Raw genomic sequence first — 27,520 nt, 5'->3', positions numbered from 1 at the left:
TCTAAGCAAGGGATCTGGTAACTGGATCGCCGGCACGGAAAGTGACGAAACATTTGAAGAATCTTCTCACGCAACCACGGCCCTGAACCGACCGTGTCCGCCACGCTTTTGATTTAATAATAAGCGTAGATGATTGATAGGCGTCGAGCGAAACCGGCGAATGTCATGACGAATTCATTACTCGTGCAGTGAATGTGCAGTGTGAGATTAAGATCAACATGTCAGGAGAAGAAGGAATGCTGTGCGGTGAGCTCTTATGCATGAATGAGACCCATCGTATGACGCATGTGCATATAAATAAATAATAAATAAATAAATAATATATATACATATGTATATATATACATATATATATATATATAGTATATATATATATACATATATATATATAAGCACACATATATTGCCAACCTTCGCACAGCACGCAGCACTTTCGAAAGGAACTATAGTGGACTGGATGCGGCTCAAGTGTCAATAGAGAACAGCAGCTCACCAATGAATACGGGGGAGCTAACCGGTCAATACGGGGCAGCTCGCCGATCAATATGGTACAGCTCACCGATGAATACGGGAGCGCTCACCGGTCAATACGGGACAGTTCGCTGGTCAATGCGGGGCAGCTCACCGGTCAATACGGGACAGTTTACCGGCCAATACGGGACAGCTCGTCGGTCAATACGGGACAGGTCGTCGGTCAATACGGGACAGCTCCCCAGTCAATGCGGGACAGCTCGTCGGTCAATACGAGATAGTTTTACCGGTCAATACCGGACAGCTCGCCGTTCAATAGAGAGCAGCTCGTCATGAGTTCGAATTATGAGTGTGAGCTCTGACTGTCAACGGAGCCCGAAATGAACGAACTGCAGGTTGGCGCAGGGCTTGAGCTGTTACTGCGCACGGAGTCTGTGGTGAGCGGACTGCCAGGTGGTGCAGGGCACCAGCCCGTGTCCCATCCACACCGTCCGGCTATCCGCAATCTGCGTCCGTCTGTCAGCAGTCCTGACGTCTGACCTGATCCATGCGTGGTTTGTCAGTGGCTGCCGGCTGTTCGCGGTAGGTTAGTCTATGGCTGAGACCTGACTGTGGTCTGCACGCGGCATTGCGCCCGATGTTGCAATACACGCAACCACTAGGTCAGTGAAAAAATGTGCACCATTCGGGCCGAAGTGCGCAGTTACTAGACCTGAAGAGCACGGCTGGCTCGTGCGGAGCCGGGGGGCAGGTGTTGCAGGTCGGATGTTGTAACTGCTGCGGCTGGCCGACGCTCGCCAGTCAGACCTGCGGCGGGTGGCAGGTGGCGGGTGGCGAGCGGCGGGCGGCGGGCGGCGGGCGGCGGGCGGCGGGCGCGGCCGGAGAGCGGGTGGGAGGCGCGGCACCGGCCCAGGCGGCGCCGATGGCCGAACACCTCGACAGGGGCCGCCCGCTGCGGCGGGCACGGCGCACCGCGCCTGACCAGGCGACGTGTGCGGAGCGTCTGCCCTCGTATTGGCGCCAGCTGCGGTACCGGGCTTGGCATAAGCCTGACCTCGAATAACAGCCGCAGATGTTACATACATTAATAACCTTCGCAATGTAAGCATTTGACGCTTAAAGGTCGATTGAGTATAAATAACTAGCCTACCAAGTGCCGAAAATAGAGCGCAAAGTACAGGCCAGTAGCGATTTTCCGCATTTTCGCCCTGCGATTGTTTGAACACACGGCTGCAGTCAGAGGCGTAGTCAAAGGGAAGCCCGAGGGCCCGCCCCCGCCCCCCTAGACCCGGATTTTTTGTGCTTCACCATAGATGGCTTCCGACAGAATGTAAAAATCGGCGTGATGCGTACCCTTCTGAGTCCCCACCGAGTTCTGGGTCCCCCCTCGCATGTCCCTTGGGTCCCTCCCTGGGTCCCTCCCTTAAAATGTCAAAGCTGCGCCACCGGCCACAGCCCAGTACCTGGAAGCAGGAATTTCATGCGGGAATGCCATCATGCCAACACCAATATCATATAATAATGATCATCGCACGTGGATGGGATATCTATTGCGGGGAGCGAAGGGCCGCATCAATTGCGACAGGAGAGGATCAGGACGCCCAGGGACTCCTCGCATCATCAACGATCATTTTGAAATGGGCAGCGCAGGAACCTGCATTCCAGCTCGCGCACAAAGGTCGCACCTCTGTGAGGAAACCGTAAACCAAGGCCCCTGCCTCCTTGTTGCGGCGGGACCTCCTGCCGCGCTCGCTGACCAGCTGGCCCAACTAGTTCCATGTTCTGTGCGAAAGCATCACTGGTATTTTGAGCGTTGAGAACCTGACGCCGTTGGGTCGGAGGCCACCACTCCTGTCCCGAGCTTCCCACACTGATCTGCAGCCGTCGCGGAACCTGACGTTGTCGCCTGTGTGCGCGCGTGCGGCATCAAACAGCAATGTCGCGTTAGGGGAAAACAGTCGAAAAGGCCTCGCGCCGCGACTGCCGTAAACGAAACCTCTGTGAAAGCGCCGGACTCGCCTATATTTCGGTATCAGCTGGCCTGATCCACTAGGTGGACATGGTGTCTAAACGTTTAGATTACCCGTGTTACAGACCTCAGTGCAGAACATCTCTTCATACGCGGATGGTTCATGCATGCACGCGAATTTGTTCACTGTTTTTTTCTCGCAAAGTGTACGCAAGACACATCACTTGCTTTGGGGAAAGGAACGAAGGCGGAGAATCACCAATTTTCCAACGAGTAAGCCCCAAGGAGTTGGCACCCGCCGGACGTGGGGCGGCTACACCTTAAGGAATGAAAACTCGCAGTCTCTCACTTCGGCGTGTTCCGTGTATTTTGTGTAAACTCATCTATAACGTATGACAAGAAATGTTGCGTTAAACATGGCCGCCAGCGTCGTGACGAAGCACAAAACGAGAGAACGGACCGCAAACGAGGGAAAGGAAACGCGTAAAGCGACTGGCGCCCGCCAATAAACGTCTAAAATGACCCTGGGCCAGCGCTGGCTGCCCGAGTACCGCCCCGTGGCGGACGGCGTGCAGAGAACGCCATTGTACTCTGAAGAGAGGGAGAGCAGCGGTGGAGACTTACGTCGCTACCCAGATACCGTCGGTCGCACTCTATCGCGGCGGCTGCGGCGGCGGCGGCGGCGAGCGGACGACTACGCACACTGCGGCAGGCTGCCGCCCACATCACATGAAGCCCCGTCAGGCTGAACCGGCGCCACACACGTCCCATATTGCCAATAAACGATTAACAGCAGACACTAAGCATCACAGTACTTGACATATCGATAACTGCGCACTGGCGGCGCCGGTGCGTCTCTGCGAGGCCGGCGCGGCGCGCGCACGCGCCGGGGCCAGCGCCGGCGCGTCCCGACCACGCCGCGGCCGACTAGTTGAGGTGGAACCCCTTCTCCTGGGTAGCGGCCAGCAGGCGGTCGCGCATGATCTGCTCGCTGCTGTAGTCGGGCAGCTTCAGGTAGTGCACGCACGTGTTGACGCTGGGGAAGCTGCCGTCGCCGGCGTCCACCTTCTTGACGACCGTCAGTCGGGGGTAGAGGTTGGCCAGGCCGCCAGGCGGCAGCGACGAGCAGCCCGTGGCGAACTGCAGGAACCGCTTCCGCTCCGGGCCAGACATCTTCTCTAGGATGCTGACGAACCGCAAAAAGCCCGGACTGCGGCAGCACAAGGATCACGGTCAGGACAGCCCGCGCACACGCTGGCGACCGTCCCACCGCCAGCCGCCAGTCAGCCCGCCGACCGCCACTCCAGTCCAGCAGCACGGGACGCGTATCCTGGTCTGCGTGTGAACGTCCGCACACTTACACGCAGTGAGATGTCAGTGAGTGGGTTCGAAGTTTCGTCTCGTGAGACAAAGCCAAAGGGTGCTCCCGCCCCTATCTCAGCGACCAACAGCACGCCACAAAACACAAAACAGAAAAGTGAGCAGCGGCAACAAGCACAAACACGTGGAGGAAAAATGCACGGGCTGCTGGACAAGCCGACACGAATCATTAGCTAATCCACTAGCAGTGTCGAACGTTAAAACCCGTGTTAAGTTGCTGAGTGAACCGCAGAGTTAAGTGTGTGATGTAGTTAACTTGTGTAAAAGTGTAGCAACATGTGAATAATGAATCGCTGCGTAACTTGTGAATGCTGAAAACTTTTTCACATCATACTTAACACCGATATTACTGCAGTATTTGAAAATCACATCATGGGCAGTAAGATATCGACAAACGCGACGGTACAAATTAGCGCACCACCCGACACCGACTCTTGCCACAGTGCACGGGTGCCGACAGGCGCGGGTTGGCGGAGACGACGCACCCCCAGCGAGCGGAGGCGCACCACACACCTGTCCCGAGAGTAGCCGAGCTTGGGCTCTGTGTAGCTGAGAAGGTCGTCGCGGGTCCACGCCGGTGCCTGGTCGCCACACAGCATCAGCTTGGTCTCGTCCGGGCTGAACGGCCGCAGTCTGCGGCGGCGGGGTGGCCGCAAGGTCAGCGGACAGGGGACGCACGGCTCGCCGCGTACGCGCGGGACACACACACATGCGGGCCGCGCAGAGCATACGCCGCACCGCCCCACCCCCACAGGCCAGACAGCCTCTCGCTGAGCGGGCGCCAACAGCCGGCAGCCGTTCCTGCCCACCACCGGTCGGCCAGGGCAGCTTCAGTAAAACCCTGACGCCTCACGGAGTCGACGGTGTCAGGCGAAAGAGAAACGTCGCTACTGAGAACATGTTTCCTCCAAGCCCGTCCACAGTGTCAACAGTTTACAAAACCGGTCAGATCAGCCTGCATGGTCCTATCATCAATATCCCCTCCCAGTACACATTTGTTTACCATCTGCTGAAGGTCATCGGGTAGCCAATGACTGGGTTCATCCACCATGTGTTCCTGAACATCGATCCGTTCTTTCAAAAGCTTAGGTTGAATGGAATCCAAGTTCACTCACAATGCGTGCCTATGCATTTGCAAACGTAGGCATACTGTGACTATTTAGCAGATGATATTCTCGTTTTGGTTGGCTGTTCTCTCGACCTTAGGTGCATCCTTTTTCAACTGGTGACCTATTTTGTCTGTCATACTTAAGCCCTGAAAGCATGCCTACCCTAAGCCTCTAACCTTGAAGCTCCTGAGGCGACCACCATCCTCAGACCGCAGAACGCCACTCCGTCAGCAAAACCAAACAATCTAGACTACGCGGCAAATCCAAACAAGGCCAAAACAGACACACAAACAGACATAACCTCAGCGAGACGACCGGCCCGGGGCGCTGCGACGCACCGTCTCACCTGGCCATGGCGAACACGCGGTCGAAGCCGGCCTTGAAGGCGTCCAGCTGGCGCGCCAGGCCGCGGCGCAGGTAGAAGTCGGCCATCAGCTCGACGTACTCGTCGACCGTCTGCTCGGTGACGTCCTGGTGCTCGCCGCCGGGCCGCAGCTCGCAGCTGACGTAGCCCAGCGAGCGCGACGGCGACGGGAACGTCATGGTGAGCGCCAGGTCCTCCAGCCGAGAGGAGCCGTCCACCTGCCGGCCGCAGCTCCGTCAGTCGAGGCGGCAGCAGCGCGCGCGGCACACCCCGCCCGCCTAGCCCAGCCGCAGCCCAGCCGCCACGACTGGCGCGCGCGTGGCGTGGGCACGAGGCGCGGCCCAGAGCGAGCCGGTGGGGCCAGTGACGAAGGCAAGGGCAGCGCACAGCCACAGACAGCTCCAAAAACGTCCTGCGCCAGCTACCTAGTGCCCCGATGTCAAACGGTATTCCATGAAGGAGCGTCGACAAAAACAAGAAACAAAAACAACAAAAACAAAAACAACACAAACAGACCTATCGAATCGAGCCAACCCAACACAGAGGATTACCCGTAACGATAATTGGGTGTGTAATATTAGTATGCTATTTGAGTAGCCCGCCTTGCATCATTCCTGCCAACCAGTCGCCAGCGCGTCGGTCGACCCACGGCCGGTTGCAGCTGCCTCGCCATCAGTACGCCGCGAGTGAGCGCGGGGTCGGTCGGCCCACGGTCGGCTGCAGCTGCCTCGCCATCAGTACGCCGCGAGTGAGCGCGGGGTCGGTCGGCCCACGGCCGGCTGCAGCTGCCTCGCCATCAGTACGCCGCGAGTGAGCGCGGCGCTGGCTGGCGGACGACTCACCGTCAGGTTGGCCAGCTGTCGGCGGCGCGCCTCCTCCGACAGCTGCGGATCCTGCAGGATGTGCTGCCGCCGCGAGGCCAGCTGGCGCAGCTGCTGCAGCACGCGCGCCCGCGCCGGGTCGATGGCGGCCAGGTCGTCGAGCGTGAGCACGTCCTGGTACCAGGCGGGCGCCGTCGCCGCCGCCATCTTGGGCGGGTCCAGCTCCAGCTCCTTCTCGCTCTCCATCGAGACGAACGACGAGGTCATCAGGTCGTCCTCGCTGGCCGGCGAGCTGGAGCGGCCGACGCCGTCCATCCTTCAGGGCGGGAACGAGTCAGGCCTGGTGCCACCCGCCACACGGAAGACGGCCGGCGGCTGGCCGCCAGACGGCTGCCGAGAGGCGCCATCTCGCGGGCACGACAAAGCAGGGAGTGTGCTCCCTCAACATCAGCTCATCCCTGGCTGATATTCAGACACCAAGACTGACGCAAGGCGATGTGGAGAAGCGCGAAGCCGCCACGTTAAACCCTCAGCGTGCCTCTGAACACCACCCCGAGTGAGCGCACGCCATCGGGGATGGGCTGCCCGCGACGACACCCGCCCCGGCCGCCCGACAGGCCTCAGCCGGCTTATCCCCGAACGGAGCCTACCTGCTGTGCTCCTCGGCTACGTTGGCCGACGAGATGAGCTTGAGGAAGGGCCGGGAAAGTGGCAGGTCCACCAGCCGCGCGTCCTGCAGCACCTTGGCCAGCAGGATGCCCAGGAAGTGGAACATGGTGACGGCGCGGTCACACTGTTCAGAGTCCTGCAACACGCCCGGCGACGGCTCAGACACATGCCCCCCCGCGCATGCCACGCAGTCGGCTGCCCGCACCGCCGCGCTCGGGCGACGTCCCCAAAACAGAGGGGCGATGTGGCGATTCCATACCACACAGACATCGCGACAACGCGCCAGCAGTGCTGAACGTGCCAGGCCCTGCGCCCGGCCCAGGCAGGGTTGGGGTCGGGGCCGGGGTCTCAGGGTCGGCGTCCCAGGATCACGATCAGGGTCGGGGTCGGGGTCGAGGTCGGGGTCGGGGTCGGGGGCTGACTGACCTGCGGCAACGGCGCTGGGAACAGACCCCCGGGCCGCAGCACGTAGTAGTCGGCCGGCCGGTCGCCTGGCGCCGCCGCCTCGACCTCGGCCGAGAGCAGCGGCTGGTCGTCGCACAGCCACATGCACAGGTCGCGCCGCTCAGCTCGGCAGCCACCAGCGCGTAAAACTCCAGCGTCGGCCCCAGGCCGGTGCCCTCCTCGCCCTCGAACTCCATCTGGCGGCAGCGGCGGCGGCGTACACCACGCCGGACGGGCCATCAAAACCGTGCGGAGGCAGGCGTACAGCCCGGTGAACAGCCCGGTAAACACGGCCACACAGGAGCGGGACTCGCCACCGAAGCAGGCGTACAGCCCGGTGAACAGCCCGGTAAACACGGCCACACAGGATCGGGACTCGCCACCGAGGCAGGCGTACACCCGGTTAACAGCCCGATAAACACGCCACACAGGAGTGGGACTCGCCACGGAGGCAGGCGTACAGCCCGGTGAACAGCCCGGTAAACACGGCCACACGGAGCGGGACTCGCCACCGAGGCAGGCGTACAGCCCGGCGAACAGCCCGGTAAACACGGCCACACAGGAGCAGGACTCGACCGAGGCAGGCCTACAGCCCGCGAACAGCCCGGTAAACACGGCCACACAGGAGCAGGACTCGCCACCGAGGCAGGCGTACAGCCCGGTGAACAGCCCGGTAAACACGGCCACACAGGAGCGGGACTCGCCACCGAGGCAGGCGTACAGCCCGGTAAACACGGCCACACAGGAGCAGGACTCGCCACCGAGGCAGGCGTACAGCCCGGTGAACAGCCCGGTAAACACTCCCACACAGGAGCGGGACTCGCCACCGAGGCAGGCGTACAGCCCGGTTAACAGCCCGGTAAACACGGCCACACAGGAGCAGGACTCGCCACCGAGGCAGGCGTACAGTCCGGTAACAGCCCGGTAAACACGGCCACACAGAAGCGGGACTCGCCATGGAGGCAGGCGCTGATCCCATTCACAGCAAGCCCCCGAGACTCGATACGGACTTGGGAATACGTGGTTGCAGATGAAACCGACCACGATCGGATGAAGCAGATAGTGGCCATCAGCTTTAGGTTGACTCGAGACGGCTCTCAGTGACGTCCGACACCAGCTGGTGGCCGGCTCTCAGTGAGATCCGACACCAGGCGGTGGCCGGCTCTCAGTGAGGTTCGACACCAGCCGGTGGCCGGCTCTCTGTGAGATCCGACACCAGCCGGTGGCCGGCTCTCAGTGAGATCCGACACCAGCCGGTGGCCGGCTCTCAGTGAGATCCGACACCAGGCGGTGGCCGGCTCTCAGTGAGGTCCAACACCAGCCGGCGCCGGCTCTCTCCTCTCAGAGCGGTCCGACACCAGGCGGTGGCCACTCACCTCCAGGATGCCCTCTCGCTCGGCGTGGAAGTCCATGACCTGGACGGCCCAGTCGAGCAGGTCGGGGCCGCGCGGGACGCGCACCCGCTCATGGCGCAGCCGGCCCACGCGGAACTCGTGACCGTCGTCGCGGCGCAGAGCGGCCGGGCCGCGCGTGCGCTCCATGGCCAGCTCGCGCTGCGTCTGCAGCCACACGATCGACCTGCGCGCCACAGGCCAGCGAGGCAAGGCGTCAACAGCGCACAGACTGGCACACTGGACAAACGCCAAACACACAGACACGGCGCACGGAGACGGGGGGGAGGACCACCTGCATCCGCTAAAGACGCCGGTGTCGACCGGCATCTGAAGTGAGACTCTAAGAGCCAGCTGCGGCGGCGGCACGCCACACACACCCATCTCGCGGAAGGGCGCTAAATGCGCCGGCGCCGAGCGCTGGTGCTCGCCGTCGGGGACGCGCCCGTGCCAACGGTCCTGATGAGCCGGCCGTCGGCGCTCGCGCCCGTGACCGCACCTGGACGTGCCGAAGGCAGTGCAGTTGAAGAACATCTGGCGCGTCTCGAACGGAAACAGCATGGGACATTGTCCCTGCAGGCTGTGCGACCAGTCCGGCAGCGCCTGGCAGGCGAGCACCAGCGGGTCCTGGATCTGCTGGCAGAGCTTGTTCGTCAGCTTGCGGCTGACGAACGTCTCCCAGGGGATGTCGAGCGGCGGCTCGTCGTCGGTGTCCTGCTGGCGCGGCCGGCTCTCGCCCACCAGGTGGTACAGCCGCCGCAGCAGGTGCACCACATCGTCCACGGTGCACGGCGAGCCCTCGCTCAGCCGCTGCTGCAGCGAGCTCTTGCGCTCGGCGGCCGGGTCGGCGCGCCGCTCGTCGTCGCGCCGCTCGCGGTACACGATCGTGTAGACGAGCTCCCAGAGCCGGCGCAGCTTCTCCTGCTTGCTGCCCAGCTGGGAGCGCTGCACCAGCCGCTGGACGGCGCTGAACAGCGTGGCGTCGGGCGAGTCAAGCGGAACCTCGACGTCCGGCACGCCCGGCACGCCGGGGCCGCGCAGCATCAGCCGCAGCCGCGGCTCCGACGACGGCTCGTCGCCCGGCTCGCCCAGCCGCCGCGTCTGGCTGCCCGGCGGCGGCACCTGGCGACACCCGAGGCACAAGCGTCAGGCACCGCCGCGGCAGGATGAACACGCCGGCCGGGAAACGCACGTGACGTCACCACATCGGAAGCACGGTGCCGGCCCGGCGTCGCCATCACCGGCATGCACGTGCGCTTCGCGAACCTTCGTTTTCGCTTCGCTTCTCACCCCACCGACATTCACGGCCCACTGAGCCCGCAGAGAACATGCCGGCCGGCCGGCGGCCGCGCCGCGGCTCCGCACCCGCCCGCCGGCCGTCCGCCCCGCTCACCTGAATGTCCTGCGTCTGGGCCACGTTGGTGCGGCCCGGCCGCGGGTCGAAGGCGGGAATGAGCGCCGGACACTGGCGCTTCAGCACGGTGTCGTCGTCCCAGGCGTGGCGGCGGCCAGGCCGCGGGTCGAACGGCTCCTCCTCGCCGCCGCCGCCACCACCGGCCGGCCCGCCGCCACCCTCGTACTCGTCATCGTCGTCGTTCTCGTCGGCCAGCTCGTCGTCGTCGGTGAGCTCCGCCAGCAGCGTGGTGTGTCGGCACGACTCGAGGAAGTCCTCCAGCGATACCTGCCGAGCACAGGACGCGGTCACCATTCGCTCAGTGGGATGCGCTACCCGGACTAAGCGTCCATAAACGGGCAGCAATTCACGGACAATGCAGGCTGTGGTAATGGAGAATGCATGCCCATAGTCCCCACTAGGATTGTTCGTATCTTGCAAACTTCTCATTCTAGTGTGTGCATCACCACATATCAGGCGAACGACCATAAAACAGCTTGGAAGCGATTGCAGAAGTGCGAAGTTCACCGGGCACGTGAACATGACAAGCATTCCACAACCAAAACAGTAAAATGCACACTCGCATACACTTGTCCACAATGCTTCGAAAAACTGAAGAGCAATTGGAATACAAAAAAAAAAAAATGTAATAAGAAAACAGAAAGACCTTCAACAGCTTCGCGTCCAACTGTGACAACTACGCCAAGGCGACCGTTCGGGAGTTGTGCTGCGCGGGCGCGCTGTAGCTGCCGCCGCCAGAGCGCAGCGTTCGTTCTCACCTGCTCGCTGTCCGACGAGTTGGACGTGAGCGACATGGTGAGGCCCTGCGTAAGCGCGCTGGTGGCCGTGTTGGTCACCAGCGTGTTGCCCGACGACAGGCTGGGGAAGGACTGTGCTGTCGACATGAAACTCCCTGCGGGCGAGGCCAGACCAGGCGTCAGCGGCGCCACCGCCAAGCACACGGCGCGCACCCTCCCTCCCCTCACGACTGCACGCGGGCCGCTCGCTGGGCTGCCATGCGCAAACAACCACCAGTCTGGCCGGAGCGGCGCGCTCCAATACCACTTCAGTTGGGGTGACATAGTCGGGTGAGACTGGTGTAGTTTTGCCACGGTATTACCGACGTTACGTTCGTAACCAGGTGTCCAACTAAGCCCAACCCCCTCAAACAATATCTCAGTTACCAGGTCACCCAGCGTATCCCACAAGTGGCGGTGGCGGCCGGGCAGCGGGGCGCTTACTGTGCAGCGGGATGCTTACCAGACAGCGGGGCACTCACCGAGCAGCTGGACATATAGCGGGTAGCGGGGCGTTCACCGACAGCGGGGCACCCAGCTCACCGGACAGCGGGGCACTCACCGGGCAACGGGGCACTCACCGGGCAGAGGGACACTCACCTGGCAGCGGGGCATTGAGCGCCAGGCGAGCCAGGCTGCTCATGCTGGTGGTGTTTGGCGCCCGCAGGAACGGGCCGCAGCCGGCGCCGGCGGGCGTGGTGACGGCCGTCGGCGCCGGGTACGCGCCGGCTGGTGGCGCGCGACGAGCCGGCGCCGCTCGTGCCCGAGGCGCGCCGCCGCACCATCGCCGAGAACATCTCCAGCAGGCCGGCAGACTCGTCGTTCAGGTTCGGCGTGCTAACAGACATCGACGAGCGCTGGTTGTTGGGCTCGGAGGCCGTGACGGCGGCAGCGGCGACAGCGGCAGCGGCAGCGGTGGTGGTGGTGGTGATGGTGGTGGCGGCAGCGGCGGCAGCGGCGGCAGGCGGCGGCAGCGGCGGCGGCGGCGGCGGCAGCAGCGGTAGAGGCGGCCGGCGGCGGCGGGGGTGGCGGCGGTGGCGGTGGCGGCGCGGTGGCGGTGGCGGCGGCGGCTGGGTGGCCAGTGCCGCTTGGCACGGGAAGAACGGCGCCGCCGAGGTGGCCGGCGGTGTGTCGGACGCGCTGTCCTCGCCGCCCGACAGCCAGTCGGAGCTCTCCAGGATGGCGTCCATCTGCGGCACGAGGCGTCACGTCACGCCCTGTCACGCGCCACTGGCAACTGCTGTCGACAGTGGAGTGGCGCCAGGACGGCATCACACACACGAGACCCGAAAACGCTCCTCACTCATCAGCACCTGGACGAACACCCAGCACCCGTCAGAATAACTGACGCATTGATGTTTGAACACCGCGGGACTGTCTCGCACAGCACGGCCTGCACGAGTGCCAGCTTTACTCCTCGCACTCCCGCTCACCTTGTTTCCGAACACCACCCGAGAGAGGACGGAGTCCGTCGTCTGGTCCAGCGACGACATGGCCTCGGCGTTGGCCAGCGTCAGCACGTTCTCCGCCACCGCCTCGGCCGCCTGCTGCGGGACGGAGCAGAGCAATTTCAGGGGCCGGCAAACACGTCCTCAGTGACGAGAATCACTGGTGGCTCATACAGTCGACCACACGCATGACCTCGACGATCCAAAAACGCATGGCCCGCGTAATACATTCCGAGCAAGTTGACCACAGCCATCTGGACCCCCAATACACCACCCGTGTGAGCTTTTCTGAGCTATTGGTAGATGTCCCACGCCAATGAGTGACATCTTCACCGCGGCGCACCGGCCGTGCGAAGCCGTCTCCGGCGGCGGCACCGGCGCAGCTTGGTTCGGCGGTCGCCGCGCGGCTGGCCTACCTTGGCGGCCAGGTTGTCGGCCGAGGCGGCCTGCTCGGTGGAGGCCACCGAGTGCCGGTCGTCGGTGGCCTCGGGCAGTGACGGCGTCGAGGACGACTTGCGGCTGGTGAGCACCGACTGGCGCGGCTTGGCGGTCGACGTCGACGGCGGCGCGCCCGACGACGGCGGCGCCGACCCGGCTGACGGAGAGGTCACCTGGGAGCAGCGCCAGCGACGCTGACAGGCGGGCGCCGACACCCGAGACCGGCCACGGTCACACGGAGGACGAGTCCAGCCCCGGCACGGGGGCACACGAGCCGGCACACAACCACGCATGGGACGCCCGCCCACACATCCAGTCATGCTGGCTGGGTTCCGGTCGCACAGACAGGACCACCACCCAGACGCCGGGTCGAGGCCGAATGTAGCGGGCGGGCGGCTGACGCCAAACATCATCGTACGCCAGCATCGACAAGGAGCACGCCGACAGTTTCCTGTCGAGTGGGCCCACACAGTGCCGGACGCCGGCACCCTCCGGCCGGCGGAGCACGCGGCAGAATCCCGCATCGCCAGACCCACCTTGACGACGGCGGCAGAGGTGGCCGTGGCGCTGCCGGACTTGGCGGCCGCCCGTACGCCCGTGTTCGACTCCGGGTCGTAGCCGGGCGCCAGGCATAGGTCGAACTTGCCCTCAGCGCCCATGCGGTACGAGTTGCTGCCGCCGTTGTCCCAGGTCACGTCGATCCAGCCTGCGGCACGCCGGCGGACCGATCAGCTGAGGTTGGCGGGGCCCGTTCGCGCCAGAAACGCGCTGAAGACTCAGCTGTGCACCACGGCTGCACTTGGGTAGAAGAGCTGGACAGAAGCCGACCAGCCCAATGAAAGATCGGGTTGTTCACCAAAACGTCACAATCCACGTGACGGCGAGCCTCGCAAGGAGGGCCAACAGTACACCACCGCTCCTTCGGGGAGCGTCGGGTGACGGCTCGATGCGCGCCCGGCGCCTGTCGTCGGTCCTCTACGGAGCCGGGGGTGCCCCCGCCGGCCCGAGCCTGGGCACGGCCTTTGCGCCGCTCACCGTTGTGCAGCTCCGACATGCTGGTGCCGACGCCCGGCGGGATGCCGTCCTGGTCACGCCACTTCCAGTCGACGCCACGCACCACGCGCGCGCCCGGCACCATGTACTTGAGCTGGTTCTTGATCTGCGGCGAAGGGACCGGGCAGCGGGTGGTGAGCGGACGCTCGCAGCCGGCGGCGACCCGTGGCCAGACTAGCCGCTCTCGCTGGACACACTCCAGCCCAGTGAACCGTGCCGACAACGGTGACCTCGCTCAGAACGAGTCCGAAAGTTTTTGTTCATCCCAGCGAATGCAAACGCAGAGCCTATCCAAACTGTCTCTACCGCCGACCATCACTGCACGCTGGCAGTCCATTCGCTCTTGCTCTTGACAGCGACCGACACTCTTCGCCGCCAACATAGCCGCCTACGCCAACCGACACAGCTGCACATTCCCGCCCCACACATGCATAATAAACGAACCGCTCTGGCCCCGACCCCGCAGCAGCGTGCGCGGGCTCCCGCGGCGCGGCGTCGCGCCCGACCCCGCGTGGGCGGCGGCGGCGGCGGCTCACCTGGCGCCTTTGTCGGCGCAGCGACGCTTCCGCCTCGCGCGCCGCCTTGCCCAGGTCGCTGCAGACGCCCGTCACCGTGCCGTACACTTCCAGCCCGGAGAGGCTGAGGTAGTGGGTCTGTCCGGACGCGTTGCGGCCCGTCTGCTGGATGCGCACGTGACGCCAGCCCTGGCGGGGAGCGGCCCGGTCAGGGGAGACGCGCCAGGCCGAGACGAGCGCGCCCCGGCAGACGGCGAACAGCACGGCACGCCGGACGGCCACATCGAGACCCAGCGTAGAGATGCGACATGTGGTGCCCGAGCGAGACCGAGCAGCTGGCAAACCAGCCCGAGCGCCATCTCCTCAGAAACAGGCCGTATTTCAGCAAAAGCTAGATGCCTCTGCAATAGCACCTGTCTATAGATACGTCAGCAAATGTCACCCCTCACAGGCATTTGGCTGCATCCGAGGACCTCCTCCACCGTCGGCCGGGACCCCCGCCGCCCGGCTGGACAAACCTGGGTCCGCCGGCGGTGACGCCCGCCGCCCGGCTGGACACACCTGGGTCCGCCGGACCGCCCGTCTGCTCACCTGAGTCTCGTCGGTGGGCGCCAGCAGCGGCCACGAGGCCGTGCTGCCCGGCTCATTCAGCGACGTGTCCTCGATGTGCATGTACAGCGTGGTCCACGACAGTCCGTCCTTGGACACCTGGCGGACGGCAGCAGTCACTGCGTCACCAGCCGGTGCGCGCGACACAGGAGCGTGTACGGGCACGCCGCAAGGTGCGCTTCACCAACTCGAGAGCGTTTACAGCCCAGCTTAAGAGCACACCACCACTGTCACCACTCTCCAAACGACATCACGTCAAGGGAAGTCTTAACACAGCTAATGACATGCAGCACTCCCCCCCCCCCCTCCCCCCCCCCCGCCGAGCCCGGGCCGTGGCGCGCTCCCACCGTCCGCCGGCGCGCGGCGCGCGACGCCCACTCCCCCGTCTCACCTGGAAGACCCAGTTGCGGAGCGCGCTGCGGCCGTAGCCGCGCGCGTGCCGCAGCGTGTAGCAGGTGGGGATGACCCAGAGGCCGAGGTCGACGGCCAGCCAGGCGCGCTTGTCGTCGTTGGTGTGGCAGTTGAGTGGCGTCGGGTCGCGTGACAGCACGTCCTCCAGCCGGCCGTACGGCAGGTTACGGCCCTCCGACGACGTCACCACCACCAGGCCGTACTGGCACGGGTTTACCCACTCGTAGGCCGTCCTGCGGCGGCGGCGGACGCTCGATAAGAGGGAGGAGGCGACGGCGGCCGCGTCAATGCCATCTCCGCTCACATTCGCTGTGAGAACGTCACGAGCCTTGGGTTCACTGGACATATGCAAGGCATAGGGTCTCAAATCAATCACTGCCGGCAAGCAGCACCTGCCGTCACCAGACGTGATGACCTTGCATCGCGCACCACCAGCATGTCATTCCGCAAATCACAAACTCCGCCCGACACCGGATATGGCTTTCCGCCAACTGCCGAGCCTGACCCAAGCTTCGGCGGCGGTCTGTCGTCAGCCACTCACTTGGCGTTGGTGCCCACCCAGTAGATGATGCCGTTCTCATCGAAGTCAGACTGGTGCGTGAACACGATGCTCGGGCTCTCGCGAATGCGCTTGACGAAGGTGAAGGTGGACCGGTCGTGGTCGTACCACTGCTTGGCCACCTGGCAAGGTCGGCGGGCGGTCAGACTACGGCGAGCTCCGGCAGCGCCGCGGGCAGGCCCCGGCCGGACCACCGTACCGCGCCTGAAGCCGGCCCTCCGGCCGACACCGCACTGACGACACTCAGGTAGCGACTGCACAGCCGTAACGACACCCGCGACCCATCGACATAACGCGACACGACACATGTGGCCCATCGACATAACACGACATGGCGACACCCGTGGTCCATCGACATAACACGACATAGCGACACCCGTGGCCCATCGACATAACACGACATGGCGACACCCGTGGCCCTTCGACAAAACACGACATAGCGACACCAGTGGTCCATCGACATGGCACGACATGGCGACACCCGTGGTCCATCGACATGGCACGACATGGCGACACCCGTGGTCCATCGACATGGCACGACAAGGTGACACCCGTGGTCCCATCGACATGGCACGACAAGGCTGACACCCGTGGTCCATCGACATGGCCGACATGGCACACCCGTGGGTCCGACTGGCACGACAAAGTGACACCCGTGGTCCATCGACATGGCACGACAAGGCGACACCGCGTGGTCCATCGACAGGCCCAGTCCAGAAAACCAGTCCGTACAGGGCCATGCAAACACATCCGGTACATAACGTGCGTGGGCCACCAGAAAACCTAGCGTCCGCATCCATGGTACTTTGGGGTGATAGGACGGATACAGAGATGTTAACGACGGAGCAAGGCCACAGGGCACGGCAGGACCACAGGGGGAGTAGGACAGGCACCTCTTCAGATCGGCCCAGCACCGTACCTGTTTGAGGAGGTAAGCGCTCGAGCTGGCGGACGGTGACCAGCGGCTCCATCTTGAGGGTGCGGCCGGTGCAGTCGATCAGGCCGGAGTCGCTGGGCGGCCCGCTCCATCGGAACCGCATCCGCAGCTGCAACACCTGCCGCGGGGGCGCGCCCAGCCGCTCAGGTCGCGGACGGGTGGCACGTCGCAGCGGCATTCCAGGGGCATTCGATGGGCGAGGAGACGGGTCTCGAGCGGCACAATGCCCAAGGCACGACTCACACGTCTGACGATCGATTACACTAAAAGAGACGCGTACATTGTCACTGGTCAGGGCAGTGTCCATCGGACAAAGATTGCGATTCGAACGTCACATCCGTTGTCGGCAGCGAGGACGGCTGCTGGCCCGCGGCAGCGCCCGCCGTTCCCTGCCGACACCCTCCCCATCACCCAGCGGAGCGGCCGGCCCAGCTCGGCGCCGGACCCGGGCCGCGCCCGCTCACCTGGAGTCCGCTGACGGTGCCCGTCGAGTCGTAGTTGTAAACCTGCAGCTTCTCGATCGACTCGAGCACGGAGACCAGCTTGCGCACCAGCGACACGCCCGGGTGCTCCTGCGACGCCCCAGCCGCCTCCTGGCGGACAGCAAGAGAAACGGCGTCAGACGCCAACCCCGCCGGCCGTTCAGACCCGCTCCCAGCATCGACTCATCACGATCAGCAGGCTGGCATCGCGACCGAGACCAGGCCGGCAAGTGGCCGTCCGCCGCCGGCCGTTCAGACCCGCCCGCAGCACCAACTCATCACGATCAGCGGGCTGGCATCGCGATCGAGACCAGACCGGCAAGAGGCCGTCCGCCGCCGGCCGTTCAGACCCGCTCCCAGCACCGACTCATCACGATCAGCGGGCTGGCATCGCGATCGAGACCAGACCGGCAAGAGGCCATCCCCGCCGGCCGGCCGCCAGCGGGTGGCGTCGCCGTCGCCACCGCCTCACCTGGAAGCACTGCTTGAAGAGTCGCTGTCGCTGCTTGAGCAGCCGGTTGGCGCGCCGGCTGGTGCGGTCGGGCGAGCTGAGCAGCCGCAGCAGCGCCTGCAGCAGGCCTGACGAGTGCAGCTCGTACGCCGAGACGGCCCGCTCGTCCGACAGCAGCGTGATCAGGTCGCCGAGCGCGGCGCGCAGGATCGGACGCCACTCGTCGGTGCTGTCGGCGGCGGACGCGGTCAGCGGCGGCGCACGCGGCCCGCCACGGATTGGCGCAAAATCCGGCACCGGTCACCGGTCACCAGAGGCCGTACGCCGACCCCCTCCCCCCTCCCCACGCATACACACCTCAGGCAACAGACCGACACACACGCGGCTGGGTGCAAACGCACACGCATTCGCCGATCCCGACTCGCAGTCGCCACGATCTGGGCAGCAGCTGGGAGCGCCGGGCAATGACATCCCAGGCTATCGCTCAGCGCGACTGATGACACGACGAGAGAGGCTGACGCCGGCTCCGCGTCGGCCCGGCGCGAGCGAGCGGGGCGCGGCGGCCGCCCGCCTGTCCGGCGCGTCCCCACACCCACCGGTCAACGGCTGCCAGCTGTTTGTGGCAGGCGCGCTCGATCTGCGCCACGATCGTGCCCAGCTTGGCGACCACGCCGCGAGGCTGGGACTGCGCAATCTTGAAGTACTTCTCGTAGATCTCGCGCGCCTGGGAGCGCACCTGTAGGCATCGGACCCAAAGTTGAGTCAGGTCCAAGTCAGTCAGTCAAATAGAGTCGACAAACGTCTCAATACGAGGCTCAACGTATGGAGACGACAGATAACGTAGATTTCGTCGCAAATGCTCTCTGCCTCTCTCTGCTCAGCAAAAATTACTTATTGTGCGGAGATTATTCCAACTGAGTTTGCACAGCAACGGCCCGATACCAGCACACCGTCCGCACCTCCTGCCGACAGTGTTTGCCGCCCGCCCGCCACCCACCCAGCGCCACGCCGCCCCAGACAAGCTGACCTTCTGTTTGACAGCCTCGACCTTGGAGCGGAAGCGCTTGCCCTTTTTGCCGGCCCAGCCGGCCGACAGCTCGGGCCCGAGCGACGTCTCGGCCGTGAAGGTGTGCTTGGTGCCGCGGTTCGACTTGAACAGGAAGCCGGGCAGGTCCTCTCGCAGCGTGGTCGTTTGCTGGCGAGCCAGGCCACACGGCGTCAGCTGGCGACCGGCTCGACTCGGCACGGCATGGCACGGCATGGCACGGCATGGCACGACACGGCACGGCACGGCACGGCACGGCACGGCATGCAGGTCAGCGGCCCGGCAGGGGAGAGAGCGGTCAGGATAGTGCAACTTGTCACACGCCCCACGACCCAGCCACATCATTCGATGATTGAGCTGGTTACGGACGATGACGAAACAATGAATGGCCTGGTGGGCAGTAGTCGCGCATCATCTGAACCTCAGAGGTATGAGCCGACAGCGGGCCAGACCGCACTCAAGGCTCCAGGCGAACACGTTCAAGGTTCTTAAATTAGTCCCTAGATGGCAGCCCAAACGTAACCAAATCGCTTGGCTACAAAAAGCTTCCGACCACTAAATTCATCCGGATAATGGTCCCACGCGTCGCGGCCAACGAGAGGCGGCACACAATGGAAGAATTGTGATCGAGTATGTTTAACATGCGGACATAATTGTCCACCTAATGACGCCCAAGCTATGAAAACTAGCACACACTCTGTTCTGTCGGATGATCATGATGAAAAATCGCGACGCCCCGCGCTCGTGCCTTAAACTAATGAGTAAGGAAATTAACGAGCCTTGGTGACGCTTGGCTCTGCTGAGATCACTCTAGCTTCAATTTTTGACGGGGTACAGGTCGTCCCACGGGCGGGCAGCCTACTTCGCTGCCTGCCTAGGTGATTGCGATCTGCCCTACTGGGCGGCAATGGGGAAAATACAGGACAACAAGCCGGGGACCTGTGCGTGTGGCAGCCCCGCCTCTCCTTTAGCTGATGGGTACGGTCAGAAATCAAACCCCAGCGCGGCCAGACTGAGAGAATCGGACCGCGGCCCGGAGACGGGTCGGCCGCCACGCACCAGGCAGGAGCTCCCTCCCACCTGCTGTCCGTCGTTGTTGTTGATCGCCAGCTCGCCGTCGCGCCGGCAGCTGAGAGACCAGTTGCCGACCACGAGCCGCGCGGCCGACGGCTGGCTGAGTACCGGCTGCGACGCCGACTGGGGCCGCACCGAGGCGCGCGCCCGCTGCAGCTTCTCCAGGAACTCGCCGCGGTTCTCCGAGCTGTCCGAGCCGCCCTCCGGGCTGCCAGAGCTGTACATCGTGGCCAGCTTGCCGTCCAGGATGAACCTGACGGGGCGGGCGTGCCCATCAGCGCAGCGAACACGCCGACACCACCTGAACCTGAACCAGAGCCAAGCCTGAGCCCAGGCCTGAACCTGAACCTGAACCTGAGCCCGGGCCTGAGCCTGAGCCTGAGCCTGAGCCTGAACCTGAGCCTGAGCTTCAGGCTGTGCCACAGACTCCTGAACCCGTCCCGGGGGCCGGTCACACACCTGAACCAGCCGTTGCTGCCGTTGCTGAGCTCCAGGGCGGCGGCGTCTGACCAGATGTAGAGGCAGTCGCGGCCACGGCAGATGCACCAGTCGCGCCACTGGTACGCCTTGCCGGGCAGTATCTCGCGCGCGTCCTGCTCCGGCTGCGGCTGGTCACAGGACTCCTCCGGCTGGACGGCACAGGCGTCACACGTCACACCACCGTCACGGACGTTCACGGCGACGCTCCGTACCGCTGAGCACCGCTCCTCTGGCTAGACTCCGCAGTCAAATATGGGCGCGCTTACTATCTAACCATCGCAATGCACTTGGGAGCCGCGGGCGATCTAGGCTACGCCACAACGCTGCCTGTGCCGGCATGACCGCCCGTTCGTCGATGGCTTTTGCCCGTCTCTCACACACTGGCCCAGGGCACATCGTCCCGTCCAACATATGGCCCAGGCGGGCCAACGCTCGCAGACCTGGGACGCTGTGCGCCGCGCCACCCCCGCCCACCGGCCGCAGCCGGGTGGGAGCTACTCACCAGTCTGTCGGCGCACGCTCCGAGCGACTGCGGGCTGGCCGGGCGCGGCTCGCCCTCCTCCTGCGCGCCCGCCATCTGGCCCACCTTCGTGAACAGGCCCAGCCGGGCGAAGTGCTCGAGGAAGGTGTCGGCGCCCTTGCGCAGCACGTCCTCGGTGATTTGGAGCGCCACCGCGTGGCCCTCCTCGTCGTCCTGTGCCGACACCGGACTCCGGTCACGCGCACGGCACGCGCAACTTCAAGAGCTCATTGTGGGTAGCCAACGAACGAACCAGTACGCGGACGGAACAAAAACCATGCTACATTCATCCACGTACCGATGCTCGTCTGACATGCTTGTTGCCCTTGTAGCGGCAACATCGTTGTTCGCCATCTGGTTTGTCAGTGACGCGCTGCCAGCCGAGCAAGACAGCCGCACCCACAGCACTGACACGATACGAGAGCCGCCGAACCACAACGGAGTTTTTCACGTTCTGCATTTTGTGCCGGAGGCAACGGCAGTGAAAGGAATGATACAACAGCTGGTAAGACCCCCGCACGGCCAGTCAGTGTCGCCCTGGGACCAAGGCAACACCGACTCTCCACGTGCCGTTCCGGCGCCATCGGCTTCCCGTCGGGACAACGCTCAGTGGCGCACAGCCATTCACTGGTGCATCCCGATAGCGCCCCGCCGGGATCAGATGACACCAATCTGCAGACCACGAGTGGGGTCCTCCTCGTAACCACTCACCTCCGCGTCTAACACGACATCGAGTACTTCAACAATATTGCCGGCCAGGTCGCCCTGGCACGTCTCCATTAGCAGACTAGGCGATATGAAATACAACATCTTGCGCAGCAGGTTCAGTGACGACTTCCTGTAACAGCGGAGGGCGGGAGGCTCAGCCTCTGCTTCCCACCGGTACGCGCAAAGCCCGCACAACGCACCCCAGTGCAGCGGCGGGCAATGGGCAGGGCGCAGCAGACGGCCGTTACGCCCACGGGCAGGGGGCGTCTGGAGCTGTTGACGCTCAGAATGGCGGGCGAGTGGGAGTCCCGACACCACACTGGCGGGTCCGATGGCCCGGGGACGGGTCTTCCAGCGATCTAGAGCCACCGACGCCTTCCACGGAGCGACGGCGCCCAGTCAGTGCCCACACATGGATTGTGAAATGACCACGCCAGATTGCAACAGTTTATCCGGTACGGCTCAGGACGACCCCAGTGCTTGTGCATTCGAGACCGCGTTCCACCAGAGGACGACCTGAGCCCTGATACTCTGATCTGATTTGTCTACGTCCACTAAGCCCTAGGGTGTGTCTGGTTCATGCGAGCCTCTTTTGCTTATTGCGTTTTGTCTTTGCGCGCTTCGTATAACAGAATGCCTGAAAGATCTGATTGTGCAGCGCGGCATGATGCTGCTGACAACTGCTGCCAGCCGTTGATGATCAGTGTGCTACCTGCGGTCACATCTGGCCATGATGCCGAGTCGGCTGCCTGCCGCTGGTGGCCGTGGTGGGCCAGTTACCTGACGCTGGTGACCATGGTGTCCCGGAAGGTGCGGCAGAACATGGGCAGCAGCAGACGAAGATAGAGCGGCGCCATTGCAGGGTCACCGCGCGGCTCCTCGCAGCGCGCCGCCTCGCCGGCCGGGCCAGGCCCCGCCGGCACCGGCTCGGCACCGCCGCCGCTGCCGCCGACACCGGCAGGACGTCGCTCCTTGTCGGCCGGCAGCATCCACTCGCCGGGCGACTGCAGGATAGCGGCCACCTGGCGGGCAGATCGGCAACTGAGCACGTCCTGAGATGCGGCCGCCCCAAGCGTGGTACATCTCAGCAGGCACGGACTCAGGCCGCCGCCGCGACGGACGGCACACAGAGCGACGACACCGACAGGAAAGCCCGAGCACGGACAAGATAACGGCAGGCAAACGCCATCAGTATAAACAAGCTAATCGTGCCCGAGTCGACATAGCACGTCACTCCGCAGCGCGCTCGTGTCGGTCGGCCGCGCCGCGACAGAGCACCGCACACGAGTGGAGCGGGGCGCTCGGCGGACCGACCTCGCGATGGCCCTCGTCGTTGCGCTCGCGCGCCTTGTCCAGCGGCGTCTTGCTGTCTTCGTCGCGCAAGTCGGGGTTGGCGCCGCAGCGGAGCAGCACTTTGGCGATGGCCGGCCGGCCGAAGCAGGCGGCGTAGTGCAGCGACGACGAGCGCTGGCCTGGTGGCGGAGCGGGCCGACCGGCTGGCGTCAGGGCGGGACAGGCGGCCGGCGACGGCTCGGCGGTCACCGTCCAACAGCCAGCGGCCGGATATGAACGCACACATACGGACAAACGCGTATACAGACACAGGGTCTCAGTGCACCGACGCAGACTTCACGCCATGCCAGCACCTTGACAATTCACTGCGCAGTTAACACGGCCCAGCGGCGTTAGAATCAGAGACGTATTCCACTCAGCATGGCTGGTTTCATTGATCGCGGCCTTGACGCACCAGGAGCCCGTACGATGACCATGGGCAGCTCATTAGCCCAACAGCAGCAGCTCATTGGCCAAATAACATAGATGGTTCACATTCGAGCCGTGCGTGAACGCTGCCGTGGGCAAGCTACCCTCCTTGTCGGGAAGACAACGCCTTTGATCAGACCCGAAGCACGGCGACCGCCAGCCCCCCAAATGCGAGGCTGGTGGTTCTCCTTTGACCACCGACATGACAGAGAAACACGCCAATTGGCTGACTGAGCCAAATTCATGAATATATATTTGCGCTGAATGAACCAAGTTGCACTCCTGTTCCACAGCGGATGGAAACCATCACTAGCTACTGCGCGAATCACGTCAAGACGTCTCGGCTGATCCGACCAGACCGAATCAGTTCAATCCCAGTTTTGGCTTGATTCCACGTCAGGTGGCACCTCAGATCGATACCGTCCTGGCGCGTCACCTGACAACCGGTTCAGCACAGGCCGTTGTAGCATTCCGCGGCAATGAGGCAGCCTGCCGGCACTCGCCACAACGCCACACGACGGGCGGTGGACGCCGAGTGCGCGGCCGCCGCGACCCGTGCCGTCCGCGCAGGGCGGCGGCCGGCCGGTCTGGCCCAGCCGGCGGAGGCTTGCCGTCGCCGCCGCTGGCCTATCGGGCCGGTGCCGGTCGCGTGCGGGGCGGCCGGGTCGCGTGCCGCACGTGACGGCCGCCGCCGGGTCAGGTCACCGGGCCAGACGGGGCGGGGCCGGCGGCGGGCGGCGACGGGACCGGCGGCGCGGCCGGCGCATACAGCACGCTGCAGTCTGGGCGGCGCGCTCAGACTCAGTCCAGTCAGACAACCGCCACCGCCACCGCCGGATCGCCCCGCCAGACACAGGCAGAAAGACGCGCCGTCCCGTGCTGGCCATTAAATGAGGATCAGCGCCGACAGCAATGTTTCACGCGCCGGCCGCGGGGACCAGCCGCTCCAGTCGACGACGATGTACGGAAGCTTGCGACACAAAAAGCTCGGGAGGCCAAGGCTGAGACCGCATCTACCGCTGTTGTTGTTTATTGGAGTTTAGGGGCGCGCCGACTGCGGTGGTCATTTGGCGCCCATAACGAGTGCCGTAATCTACCGGGCTTGGTGTCCTGGAGGACACCGTTTATCCATGCCGCCGTAGCTGTTCGTCCAGCGGCACACGAACAGCTCGACAGAGCGCCAGGCCGGCCGGCGACTGAGCCGCCGTCCACGGGGTTGGGGGCACGGTTGCGCAGGTGGGCTGATAACCGGCCGCTGCGCTCGGTCCGGCCCGAACTGCTGAGTCAACGTAAACACGGGCCGGACTCTGGGCCCAGACGGCGCTGGTCCGCTGAACCCGAGCCGACGCCGCGACGCCCCCCCCCCCCCCCCCCAGCCCACTAAGGTGGCGCTGATCGGTGCCGCTCGCCGATCGTGGGAATCACTCCACCAACAACACGTACCCGGACACCCCGGACGCCCTGCCTTCAACAGAACCATGGCAAAAGCAGTTACGACAGCCAAAACGCAATTGATATCACGGCGAACAGCTGGGCCCTGCCAGTGCCGGCTCTAGGCAGCACTCGCATCGATGGCGGCATCGCGAGCTTCGCATCGGGAACTCCAGCCACTCGCATCAAACCGCCACGTCACCATGCCTTCAGGCGGACGCGCGTGGCGCAACCACGAGGGCGACGTACTTGCGGCTGGGAGGGCCAAGTTTACTCCTAGGCCCGTGCTCGGTCGTGTCTCGCACGCAACCCGTCTCAGCATTGCAAATTCAGCTAGTGGAATGTGCAGGATGTAAGCATAAATTCATTCCGTGCCGGCATTGCAAATTCATCTAGTGGGATGTGCAGGACGTAAATATAAATTCATGTTACCCGAATCCTGGCTTTCCGGAAGCTTCCGGACACAATGCGTTCGTGCTAATCCATTGCCCTTTGACCCCGAACTGGGCCATCTGGCCTGCACGGGCGCATCTGTCCAGCATCTGATGCGCTAGACCTGGGCTGAACACCGCCCCGGTCCGATGCTGATTGGTTGATGTGAAGAAGGTGGAGAGGCAACAGGCAGCGAAAACGCAAGCCGGGGATGTGACAGCATGAACAAATGTCGGCATCCCCACCACCGAAATGCCCGAATGCTGGAACAATGTGCCAATGTGCCCATGCCTTACCCCCGCACACCTGGGAACGGCGAAACCCGCGGACCCGGCCCTCTTCGGGTTCGAATCGCCGCGAAGGGTCAAGCTGACTCACAGCCTGCCGTCCCTCGCGGACCTACCGTGGAGTCACACACCGACTCTGACTCATGCCATGCAGCGCCCACAGAGCTGAGGTCGTGGGACCTGCCTGACCAGCCGCGGCGCAGCTCTGCGGCGCCATCGTGGCGCCATTCGCTCGACGCACATGTCGTGGCCATGCCGGACACGCGCTACAACTGCCGAGAGGGCCCGCTTCGGATCGAACACCGAGGCAATGGAGGCTTGCACTAGCGGGCCGCTCCCGACGCCAGCATGTCTGGACTCCCCGGTAGTTGTGTTGGTGGCGTGTTCCTGGCACGCGCGCTTGCATTTGCACACAGGGAACCGCCTATTGTGGACAAAACAGTGCCCGCCTGCGGCTCGGGAGACCAGTCACAGCGCCGCCGGCGCCCGGTGCCGAGGATGAGGTAGGGCGTGCCCCGGCACGCGAGATGGCGGCGCGCGGGCTGGCCCAGCCGTGACCCACCTCTGTTGACGTCGGCGCCCTTCTCGCACAGGTACTCGACCATCTCCTGGGTGCCGAACGCCGACGGCCCAGTTGAGCAGCGTCTGGCCGACGTCGTCCATGAAGTTGACCTCGGACACCCTGGCGGCGAGGCGGTCAGGACTGTCAACGAGACCCCGCTCAGGCTGTGATCGGGTTGGCCTGTGCCGCAGGCTTTACACCGCACGCGCTGAGATCACGTGCAGTCTCCATGTCAGTGTTAGCACAGGTCATCTAGTGGCCGCTGGGGGGCATGGCAGCGGTGGTCCGCCGTCGCGTCGCTCGCCGTCCGGAGCATGGGCCGTCAGACGTGCCGGGTATCCGCTGCGACAACCAACAAAAGCAGCGGCCAGACAGGCACGCCCCCGCGCGACACCCCGGCCCAAGTTCGACAGCCGGCCGGAGTCCGCGCCACGACCGACGGGGGGGAGGGGGGGGGGGGCGCCCATCGAGCCGCCACGCCCGGAATGGGGCCGTACGGTCAGTGACCGTGCATAGTCACCGGCCGGCATTAACAGACGATCAGCCGGCTTCAGCCCCGGCCCACAGGTCAGCTTATGGCCTGTCGCGCCACCGGACGCGCTCCAGCGCAAACAAACGGACCTCACCACGCTCGCTGCGCACGTGTCGCTCGCATGGACCGTGTCCGGCGCCCTACCAGATGGCGTGCCACGCGCAGCACAGCCGCTACACACATCCCACCAGCCGGTGCAGACCGAGTTCGCAGGCACCGCTCCGTGGTGATGCGTCTGACACCCCAGAGCTGTGGTCGCCCCGTCCCCACTGAGGTCACGGAGGCCCACAACGACTGAAACACACGCACACACACCACACACGCACGCACGCACGCACACGCACGCACGCACACGCACGCACGCACGCACGCACGCACGCACGCACGCACGCACGCACGCATTTTTTTCTCTCCCCCTCGTTCCCTCCCTCTCTCCACTCTCTCTTAGCCAGCTGGAGCAGCGCCGGTCAGATCCGGCGCTGCTCCAGGCGCCGCTCCCGCTTCCCCGGACCGTCAGCGCTGGCCGCGGCCCGCGCCTGACGCCGCCGTGCGCCCCCTCACCGCCGCTCTCGATGCTCTCGATGAGTGCGTCTGTGTCCTTGCTGCGGATGCAGTCGATGAGCTGGCGGTGCGAGCGCTCGCCGGCCGAGTCCATGCGCCGCAGACCAGGCAGACGGCTGGCCGGACTAACGCCCGTCCGCGCAGCGCGTACCGCCCCTCGAACAGCAGGATCAGCAGCAGGTCCACCAGACGCATCGTGTCCAGCACGCATCTGCGGCGGGCACCAGCGGCGGCGTCAACGGCAGCGGCAACGCAACGGCAAATCCAGCGGTCGCATCGCTTCCAGCCAGCATCCCAAGCGGGCGGCAACGGCGGGGTCAGCAGGGCTCACGGCCAGACCAGAAGCGGGTCATTCCAGTCCACAAGACTCAACGACACGTCCAGCGATTGCGTCGCGTTCGACAGGCAGCTCAAGC

At 64.3% G+C, this 27,520-nt stretch overlaps 1 protein-coding gene and 1 non-coding gene across 2 annotated transcripts; one reads left to right on the top strand and one right to left on the bottom strand.

Annotated features, from left to right (window-relative positions):
- Window positions 1-2,783: 2,783 nt before the first annotated feature.
- LOC119114565 (E3 ubiquitin-protein ligase HECTD1-like) lies at window positions 2,784-26,075 on the bottom strand. Its single transcript, XM_037238655.1, is given in 35 exon segments — window positions 2,784-3,650; window positions 4,334-4,453; window positions 5,276-5,511; window positions 6,136-6,430; window positions 6,765-6,919; window positions 7,210-7,349; window positions 7,352-7,424; window positions 8,604-8,805; window positions 9,118-9,740; window positions 10,012-10,299; window positions 10,791-10,924; window positions 11,409-11,605; window positions 11,655-11,677; window positions 11,864-11,998; window positions 12,242-12,355; window positions 12,673-12,867; window positions 13,231-13,400; window positions 13,730-13,853; window positions 14,284-14,451; window positions 14,854-14,970; window positions 15,263-15,515; window positions 15,824-15,963; window positions 16,761-16,775; window positions 16,777-16,896; window positions 17,243-17,371; window positions 17,733-17,940; window positions 18,308-18,447; window positions 18,739-18,906; window positions 19,837-20,083; window positions 20,290-20,459; window positions 20,813-21,004; window positions 21,542-21,668; window positions 22,319-22,560; window positions 22,853-23,010; window positions 26,012-26,075. Coding segments are annotated over 35 exon segments (6,144 nt in total). The 5' UTR covers window positions 26,055-26,075; the 3' UTR covers window positions 2,784-3,367.
- LOC119114568 (U12 minor spliceosomal RNA) lies at window positions 19,501-19,652 on the top strand. The gene has a single exon (XR_005096043.1). It is a non-coding gene; the product is annotated as a U12 minor spliceosomal RNA (small nuclear RNA).
- Window positions 26,076-27,520: the final 1,445 nt, after the last annotated feature.

This window comes from Pollicipes pollicipes, unplaced genomic scaffold, assembly GCF_011947565.3.
Source record: "Pollicipes pollicipes isolate AB1234 unplaced genomic scaffold, Ppol_2.1 Scaffold_2655;HRSCAF=3109_pilon_pilon_pilon, whole genome shotgun sequence".
Taxonomy (NCBI): domain Eukaryota; kingdom Metazoa; phylum Arthropoda; class Thecostraca; order Pollicipedomorpha; family Pollicipedidae; genus Pollicipes; species Pollicipes pollicipes.
Note: the sequence above shows the minus strand (reverse complement) of the source record. Positions and strands in the feature narration are given on the sequence as shown.